This window comes from Leptodactylus fuscus, chromosome 1 (assembly GCF_031893055.1).
Source record: "Leptodactylus fuscus isolate aLepFus1 chromosome 1, aLepFus1.hap2, whole genome shotgun sequence".
Lineage (NCBI taxonomy): Eukaryota > Metazoa > Chordata > Amphibia > Anura > Leptodactylidae > Leptodactylus > Leptodactylus fuscus.
Genome location: NC_134265.1, coordinates 201,224,416 through 201,234,735, shown reverse-complemented (window position 1 = coordinate 201,234,735; position 10,320 = coordinate 201,224,416). Strand labels below are relative to the sequence as shown.

The 10,320-nt window shown below is 40.7% G+C and overlaps 1 protein-coding gene across 1 annotated transcript; it reads right to left on the bottom strand.

Annotated features, from left to right (window-relative positions):
- Positions 1-863: 863 nt before the first annotated feature.
- Positions 864-9,024, bottom strand: LOC142213581 (ectoderm-neural cortex protein 1-like). The gene is made up of 4 exons (XM_075281962.1): positions 8,993-9,024; positions 8,557-8,637; positions 4,787-6,589; positions 864-1,588 (listed from the first exon to the last, which is right to left on the bottom strand). The coding sequence occupies exon 3, from the start codon at positions 6,559-6,561 to the stop codon at positions 4,795-4,797; it is 1,767 nt and encodes a 588-aa protein (XP_075138063.1). The 5' UTR covers positions 6,562-6,589; positions 8,557-8,637; positions 8,993-9,024; the 3' UTR covers positions 864-1,588; positions 4,787-4,794.
- Between the last annotated feature and the right edge of the window lie 1,296 nt (positions 9,025-10,320).

Sequence of the window (10,320 nt, the reverse complement as noted above, 5' to 3'; positions counted from 1 at the left end):
CCTTAGCAAATCCAAGAATGTAACTGATCTTTTAGTCAGCTGAAACAGCGGAATACGGTATATACAGGACTTTTACGGATGCAAACATGAAAGAGAACTTTTTGAAATTTGTTATCGAAATCCCAGGAGAAACCGACATTTTCTTTTGTAAGGTTATATATATACACCAGAGCTTTATTGAGACTGTTGGTGATACCTTTCTGTACTCATTTTACTGAACCAGCAGTTGTACAGCATAAGGGTCTTTTAACAAGGGCAGATAAATTGCTGATTGATGATATAGCAAGTCGATTGGTGTAGTCATTCCATTTCCCATCATCCAGTACATTTTCCATATTTTTTTTTCAGCTTATTCCCTTACTTTTTTGTAATTGAAAAGATGCTATCAACAAGCTTAATAAAATGGTAATGACCAGGAATCAACATCCATATAAACATTTCTTAAGGCGATTATTGCCACAGTTAAAAGGCTCTCAGCAAAGACTAAGGGTTCACTCTACTGCCATAGGATGACAACAATGGATATTAACTGTAGCAGAGTAATGGACACAGACTCCGTATCCTTTCATATTGACAGAAATGTAAACAACATGGTAGATGCTAGCGTCCGTCATGTTGGCTCACTTTTCTGACAGAAGAAAAAGTCGTGCATGCACGACTTTTTCTTCCGTTACAAAAGTAACCAAACATGATGGAAGATAGAGTATGTCATGTTCTTTACATTAGTATCAACAGGAATGGATATGGACTCAGTCTGTGTCCATTATTCTGCCACAGTTAATGTCTCTTGCTGACGACAGACAGACGACAGCAATGGATATTAACAACAGGAGTGTTAACCCATTCTTATAAGCCAAAGTATATATTTTTATTATAGGGAGTGTCTTATAGAATTGAATTATACCTTTCCACTTGTAATACAATTGATAGTAAATTAGTCTGATCTAATACTCAAGCAAATGTTTTACATTCCAAGTCTTACATAGCTTGTGCACTTGTATTCTGCACAAGAGCGTAACGCCAACATAGGGCCACATGCCTGATTCCAGGCATGAATGCTCTATTAACAGATAAGACTGGAAGAGGTTAACATGATCTTGACCTACATGGGGCATAAAGTATTCTATGAAATTCTATGACATTCTATTCTAGAATGAGACATTCAACATTATACGACACCTAAACAGCACATTTTATCGGAAAACGTCTAGTGCTTCTAATACTTCTACCAATAATTGGACTGAATATTACTATATCACACACATATTTTTTTCACAGAATGTAGAATTGTTAATTTTGTATTGGAATCCATGTGGGAAGTGGAAGTTATGAAAATTAAATAAAAAAAAATGTCATTTTAATATAAAATGACAACCTATTCTGACTCTATTAACAAAATAGTCACTAATTCACTAAACATAACGAAATAATCCATAACGGTGTTCTTTGTCCATCCAAACAATAGTGAAAAGATTCATCGCCGTAGACATTCTTGCCATCCAGATAGACATTAACAGTGTCAAGGTGACTACCAAACTGCTTCACTATGAAAATTGGTTCATTTCTATGGTCATTCTTCTGAAAAAATCTGCAAAATAAAAAAGTGATGTTAAAGCAAAACATATACTAATTAAAGAGAAAATCTGAGTATTTGGGGTTATGGGAACGTTATACCCACCAAACTGAAATAACTTCCTAGCAAAGTCTACGACTGGATTTACATTTGATATAGAGCACTACCACATACTGTAGGTGGGGAATGGGATCATTCAAATGAGTCCTTAAAAGTGCTGTAAGCCCATATGTCAGACAGATCATCCTGCCAGTGTATATTAGTACCTAACACTGAAAAATTACACTCGTCTAATGTGATGCGGTAAATGCTGCAAAATTGAAGGTTAATGTTTAACAAAAGACAATTCAATCCAAAGAAATGAGGTGTTGAAAATGAGATCTAGCATTGGAATAGTGATGAGATATGAGACCTAACATTGGATAGGTGCTTATTGTAACATGCCTTAAATAAATATTGGGGCAGTTTTACTAATCCTACATCACCAGTACATCACAATGACTCAAGATGCATGATAAACCTGGGGCATCTTTAGACAGTTTCACAGTTTTACCTTTACATCATTTGTGGTTTGGCTTAGGTTAAGCTCACATCTGCGCATGTGTCTTTATTATTCGAGTTGACTAATAGGGTCCGCCGGGTGTATGCCGTTTTTATGCTGAAACCAATGCAGAGGAAAGTCCTCCATGCAGGTGGCTTCAGCAGTGGAGACTATGGTAATGCTAGCCTTCGCCTATACTAATATTTTGAGCTGAAATTTTGATGCACGTTGTCGCATTTTAAGTCATGCCTGCTTTTACCAATTATCCCACTTTTTATTTTTCCCATTCATAGGAAAAAAGGGGAAGGAGGAGAGCTTTACTGATCTGCTTCTGGGTCAGAGAGCAATTAGGAGGTCAAAAAACATGGGAAATATGCGCCCAAGGCCAACACTTCTCAGCAGGGTTCAGATTACACAAAGCACAAGTCAGGAAGACAGGGCTCAGATGTTCCTCTAAGCCATGGTAGGCATTAACTGCATCATAAAAACACCAAGTGTCTGGTCTATAATCTATACTGTCCTTTACCTACTAATAAACCAATAATAAACTGGTATCCATCAAGTATTACCCACCCAGGCCAGAATGTATGCATGCATCCTAGTTCTGAAGTATTTCACATGCTATAACAAGAGCTCAGTCATTCATCTCTTAGGAAAGCAACTTTCTGGCAACTTCCTTTCCACAGATCAACAGAGCTGCAAGAAGCGACCATGGGCATTCACAGCATTAACTCCCTTGTTTAACCTTGTCCTCATATACAACACTATGAGGACAACTATTGTGTGGCCATGCTTGTTATAATAAAAGGAGTGAATAAAAGCAAGCAGCAAAGCAGATTAGCTAAGTAATACAACTGCATGGAAAGCAAATCCATAACACTAGATGGAAAAGGTGAGGGGAGTTTACTATAAGTGTTTTTTTATTTTTTTTCCCTTGAGCCTCCACTTATTATACCCTGGGGCCATTTTAGTTGATCCTAGATGAATCCCCAATTTTTTGGTTTAGTTAAAAACCAAACAATTTGAGATGTTCGTGTTGAACGTAGATCAGAACGAATCGGTTCACCCATCTCTATTCTGCACCAGTCAAATGTTATTCATTAAACAAAGCGATACAATAAACCGCCTATAATACCTCTATAATATACTACCTTTGATTTCTTTTGGTGACATTTCTGTATTAAAAATGTTTTCCGATCTGAAACATTAATAACATCCACAAATTGTGCCCATTGTGAAAGGAGAGTTGGCCATGCATACATTACTTTCTTTCTGATCATTTCTATGGGAGTTCCAATACATGTAAGTAAGCATGCTCAGCTGTTTTCAGAACTCCCATAGAAATCAATGCAAAGATCTGCGCATGTATGCCCACCTCTCTCTGCTAGAGAAAGGGGCAGGCCCCAGATACTGGACCCACATTTTTTAAGATATTTCTAGCATATTCAGTGCATTCTGTGTAAAAGCCTACAATGGGGAGACCTCTTTAACCTCAAATTGAAAAAAAACAACTGTGGTACAATATGCATTTTTTTGGAACATTCCTGTGTCACTAGATTTAAGGCCAGCTGTGATATCTAGAAGCACTTGCGAGGCTGGTGACCTCAGTCTCTATTTCTCTTCACTGTGAATGATGGCTAATGTCAGCGCTGCAAAGTGCTCTCAGCTGCTGAGCTGTAAAATGGACTAGAACAAAGCTTGTTGGGCGCCTCTGCTATCTCTATATGTAAATCCATGATACACATGGAATAAAATATAATTTTCTTATATAGAATTGGATATCATTTGATATCAGTGTTTAAATACTGGATCGTACAATAGCATACACCCGTTTTTGTATTACATATTACTGCTTTGTTTTGTTTTTTTGTCTTTTATATGTAAATCGAGAGATAACAGTGTGCAGATCAAGTCGCAGGTCCTGGAAGCCTGAACTGTCCGTCACACAGTCTATCTCCTCCCATTAACTTGTCACTGAAACCAAGAAGCAAAGGGACATGAGACAGGGGAGCAGGTGAGACCCTGAGATAGAAAAACCCTTTTAAGGGTGAATTCACACTGAGTAAACGCTAGCTTATTCTGAACGTAAAACACGTTCAGAATAAGCGGCGTCTAAAGCAGCTCCATTCATTTCTATGGGAGCGGGGATACGAGCGCTCCCCATAGAAATGAATGGGCTGCTTCTTTCACTCCGTGCAGTCCCATTGAAGTGAATGGGGAGTGCCGGCGTGTACGCTCCGGCATGAGCAGAGCTTGCCGTATACGCCGGCACTCCCCATTCACTTCAATGGGACTGCACGGAGTGAAAGAAGCAGCCCATTCATTTCTATGGGGAGCGCTCGTATCCCCGCTCCCATAGAAATGAATGGAGCTGCTTTAGACGCCGCTTATTCTGAACGTGTTTTACGTTCAGAATAAGCTAGCGTTTACTCAGTGTGAATGCACCCTAAGTGTAAGCATTGTTTTATCACAACTACTAGTTGAAACAGGTCTCACAATTTGGTTCACATTGCTTTTACTTTTTTCTGTATTAACAGGAATTGAAAATAAGGACTTTTAGGATGATAGAGATAAAAACTAAGATTATTATAGTCCATTTTTCTCATTATTATTAGATCAACCATATTCCATTATATTAGGTGTAATTATGGTCTTATGAAAAAATTCATTACCTTTAGACTCAAGCAGAAAGGTACTTCCATGTGCTGACAAAGGCTGTTGGGATGAGGGAATAAGGCACTGTAGTCACACTGCTCCATGTATCACTTGCAGGATCGTAACAGTCCAAAGTTTTGCCCCGCTGCGAACCACAGTATCCACCAACTACATATAGTCTATTGCCAGAAGCGACTGCACGGCAGCTAATCCTTTTTGAGGAAACGTCCCCAAATCTGCACCACTGATAAGTTTCACTATTAAAGCGATAGGCTGAACTGGCAGAGAACTCAGTGTCTCCTCCTATCACAATAACATGGTTTCCTAAAACAGCAGCACCAGTGTAACGCCAGGGTTGAGGGCAAGTGGCAGGCACTGTCCATCTATTTTGTACTGGATCAAAACACTGGACTTTGGGGAGCTTTTCACGGTTGACACTAGTGCCTCCAAACACAAACAGTTTCATCTTTGCTCCCACCACTGCTGCATTGCTCACACCTTCTCGAAGGGGAGCTACTAAGCTCCACTTGTCAACTTGTGGGTCATAATGTTCAACTTGCTTCAAAGACACAGATGGAGATGCGGGAAATGCCCCTGTAATTGCTGTATGCCCTCCAACCACATAAAGACAGTTGTCTAGCTCTGCAGATCCATGACCAAACCTAGCAACAAGCATAGGCCCAGCCTTGGACCATTCATCATGCAGGGTGTCATAGACCCAGACATCTTTAGACGCTCCATTTTCTGCCCCTTTCCCTCCTGTAACATACACTTTGCAGCCAATAGCACAGGCACTACACTCTTTGCGTGGGCTAGGAATGTCAGTCTTGGGTATTATCTCAGTGGTCTTTTGATCCATTACATAGATCTTGTCACACATAAATGTTTGTCCTCCCAAGAGCAGCAAGGCCTGACTAACTTTCCGAGGACGAGCACAAAAACCAGTCACTAAACCATCATTCTGGAGAAGCTTGCTCCTGCAAAGTGTTGCTTCTTCCACAATTGCCTTTGCCAGCTTGTTCTGAACCACTAAATCATCTGCAGCCAGACTTCGGAGATACTGGTCAGGAAGAAGAGCTAACCTGACACAACGAAGAAGATCTGGTAGATCATCCAATCGAAGACATAGATCATATTTTATCCATCCCATGACAGCTTCATAGACTAAACTTTCATCTTCCACTTCAAGCTCCTCACTTAGGATGAGCTCCATCAGTTTGAGCTTTGGCAATCTTAGAAAGTCTTCCGTTTTTGATAATTCCACAAAATTGGAAAGACACATTCTCCAAGACAACTCGAACAGTCTCTCACAGCAGTGTGCATCAGATATTAACATCATATTCAAGCAGTTTGCTGTATGAAGATTCTTCTCCAGAAACTCTGACGCTGCATCTCGTATGTCATGAAACTGCAGCATATCTCCAGCTTCCAGCAAAGACTCTGCATTCTCCTCATTGAGAATAATGCGAGCAGAATAGGCATAATCCAGAAGCAGCTCCAAGACCTCAGGGTGCACAGCATCATGAAAGTTGACTTCTCTATCCTGGCTTTCTTTTAGACCACCGCTGAACATTGCCTCAAAATAACGGCTGCTGGAAGCTAGGACAGCTCGATGACACGGGAAAGCACGGTTTCCAGCTAACAACACCACATCTGTGAAGAGGCAACGCTTGCGAAGCAGGTTAAGATGTGTTAGAAGACTATCTGCATGGCCAGGTTTGTGGAACAAATGGATATTCATTGAACCCGTGCTGGAGCGGGACTTCCGGTTCTCATGATTGCTGACCGACATTTTGTTGACTTGTTACCACGATAATAATCTAAAAAATAAAAACAAGAAATGTTATCGGATTGCAGAATGATACAGCACTTCATTGAAGTCATATATTACTTCATATATTACTTTGTGTGCCATATCATTCAGCAGCATCAGGAAATGCAGGTGACTGTATACATAGAAAAGAGAACAAAGGCTCAGCTATTTCCATTAACCCTACTAGTGCCACAGTGCTGAGGACCTTCCATATGGACCATGATAAAAATCTGTAATGTCTAAAGGGTTTGCCTGACTTTGTTGAATTGACATCTACATTTTTAAGGAAGCTTATAAACCATTAAGCTGCTGTGGATATAAACATACAGTATAAGTTATTAAACATATACAAAACTTAGAGAGACCATATATATCTGTTCCAGCCTGACATAGTCCTGCAGCACGCCTAGGACTCAGTGTAATGAGGTCAGGGACCACAGTGGTAGTGGAGATGGACACATCACATCCAGTGTTCTGTATTGGGACAAAGTCTATGTTCATGAGTTTGGGCAATACTAGCTTTCTTATGTTTAGTTGAAAAAGGTTTGGGTGCTTCTGAAGACAAAGGGGAGTGTAAAATACATGGTTTCCTACACATGACTCCACATAATAAGGGAAGTGTTTTAGCTTTATTTCTCTTCATTTCCTTTATGTATATGCATGAAATCTAAACAAGGAAAAAAAGAGTAATATACTTGTAGCAACTATTGCAGCTAAACAGCTATAAGTAAGGGCCACAGGTCTGAAACGCGTAAGCTGCTTCTTTATATGTTTTATGGATTGTGGATCGCCGTTTGATGCTGGATTTTTACCTCTAGTCTACACTGGATATTTATTGCAATTAAAGCCTTGCATGCTATAGAACAGTAGATATTTAATATTCAGTCGGCTAGTATAGCCAGCACACCAGCGGCCTGGCTTTGAAAGGCACTAGCAGAAGTCAAAGGTCTCACCTCCATTAATTATTAAACCACGTTAGGTTAATAAACAGTCCCTGGAGCCACAATGTACACTGCGCCCAACTAAACACACAAAACACTCATTGTCACTTCCTGCTATACAGCAGGCGGCACATGAAATACCAGAGCAGCCCAGGATTAACCCACTCAGCTCTGAATGCCTGATCTTTTATGTCTTGTGTGCTTCTCTAACAGAGATTGCAGGCTAAATAAAGGCAGCCGGGCAAGTTCAGACTTATAACCCTGCACACAATAGAGGAAGTGGGTATGGATACATGTCCTAGATGACTTTATTACACTTTACGCCTGCATTTAATGCATAACACACAATGCTATAAAACATGTCCCCTGTATACCATATAGACTTAGCAGCATGGCACAACAATTGAGAGTGCAAATGTCCCCATGCTCCCCCATGCTGGAAGCAGGGGCATAGCTATAGGGGTTCAGAGGCAGCAATCACTACCAGGCCATGGAATCCCAGAGGCTTCTCTACATGGTAAGTGGGGTCCACATTATATATTTTGCATTGCATTCAACTTACACCTTTGTCAGGGGTTTCACAGGCTTCATATTTAGTCATATTGTAAGTGGGTAGTACAATAGCACAGTGAAATAATGTGTGATATCCATATTGGTGTAATCATTTGATACACGATTATGTGGAATTATGCAATTACATGAATCTAATGATGGGACCATATACAGCTTTTGTATCTTGGCTCAAGGTACCTCTAGTTACTAAGTATCAAGTTGAAATCATTTATTGCTCAAGATACCATGCTCATTATAACAAAGTATACCTACTGTAACCAATGCACAGTTACCATATACCAGACCAGAGCATTCAGAACCTAGAGTAATCCGAATGATTCAGTCCATTTTTGAAATTCCTTTACAGAGAAATCATATTCCGCACCATCAGTCATGAATAGCCCTGTATCCTAGCCCTGTATTAGCACCTGTAACTCCATAACAGAATAGGTAGACAGAACACAAAGAGGGTGCCACTTACTGTGCCCAAAGTGGTGGGATCAGATCTTCACACCCATCCTCTTCTAGTCTTGTGAGTCAGTGGCAGGGGGGGTTCCAAGAGCTGTAACGTGAACACATTGTTACTATAAGAATCCATAACATACAACTGGCAAGGATGGAAGTGGTGCCAACCTAATGCAGGCACATAATGGTGCATTTCTTTGTGTTATCTCAAGTATGTGCATAGTTTTAATTGTGAAGGGCAGTATGAGGGCACCAGGCTGATCAGCATAACCTATATACCTGATCCTAATAGCCGTGCCCAGATGAGTACCTAAATGTGCGTGGTATATATATTTGCATTGTAGATAAAGAAGCTGTTATATTCAGGATGGTTGGATAAAAACATTTCAGACATGCGATAGGAGTGCTGTGAAGGATGCTGTAGTAATATACGTATAATCTATAGCAATTACCTGACTTCCCAGCTCGCTCCCCTCTCTTCCTCAGACTGAGCTCTCAGCTGGGACAAAGCCTATTTACTATTCACAAGCCCTGACCCTGCCCACCAGTACTCAGCCAATGGAGGAATGCTGCTTGTTCTATTACTGAACCTCTACGTCTTCTCCTGGGTCTTAGCTCCGACAATAACATGCAAGAAGCACATGTTCAGAAGAACTGATGGGTTATACGATTCGTAGGAACACACAGTGAATCGATCCGATGTATTGATGATATTCATGGTAGACTTTGTAGGCCTTTCTATCAGAACTGTAACAAGTGACTCTTATTGTAGCTGGACAATTCTCACTTCTATATATTAGTGCTTTTTTAAATTTTCAAATCAGATGTTTTTTGTTGCGACTCACTTACAGGAATCATCTTATAATGATTGTTGCCCAGCTTTCTGAGACAACACTAAAAAATGGCTGAATAGAATTATAACAACAATGTTAGTAAATGTAAGTGTTTTCTACTTTCATTGCAGGGGAAAATGCTCCTTGAATGCTGCTCTGTCTGCCCCAATGAAAATAACCAATGCTGATCAAAATGCAAAATACCTGTACCTATGTGGTCTACATGCTTGTGTTAGCTCAGCAAGCTAAGCAATAGTATCAGAGAAGTAACCAGGGCATCATATACTGTGTGGGGGGATAAAAAGGGGGTCATATACCATGTAGGGGCAAAAAAAGGGGGTCATATACCTTGTGGTGGGCCAGAAAAAGGAGATCGTATTGTAGTGTGGGCTAAAAAAAAAAAAAGGAGTTGTATATCTTGTGAGGGCCAAAAAAAGAAGGGGGGAGGGTTATACTATATGGAGCCAAATAAGGGAATCTTTTTGATCTGCCAATGGGGGGCATGCCCTAATTAGGGGGGTTCCATCACGCAACCAAACATAACCTCAGGCGGCAGAGAGGCAAGGTTCACCCCTGGCTTTTTGCACCTCACAATATATGACCCTGCTTTTTATGCCCTCACAGTATATGACCCATTTTTTATGCCATCCTCACAGTATATGATCCCTTTCTTTTGCCCCCCACAATATGTAACCTCTTTTTCGCCCCCCCCCCCCCAGTATCGGACTCCTTTTTATAGCCCCCATTCAGTATCTAACCCCTTTTCATGGCCTCCAGATAGTATATGACCCCATTTTATGCCCATCACATATATCATCCAGGCCGTGGCATAACTAGGAATGGTGACCCCCCCCCCCCCCTACTTCCTGATTGACAGCAAAGACCTTGACCGACCGACCCCCCGCCGCATTCCTGCGCGCTCTATTATGCCCCATAGTGGCCCCTGT

What these genes read in the sequence shown, in the direction of transcription:
- LOC142213581 (XM_075281962.1), bottom strand. Translation starts at nt 6,561, where the DNA reads ATGTCGGTCAGCAATCATGAGAACCGGAAGTCCCGCTCCAGCACGGGT.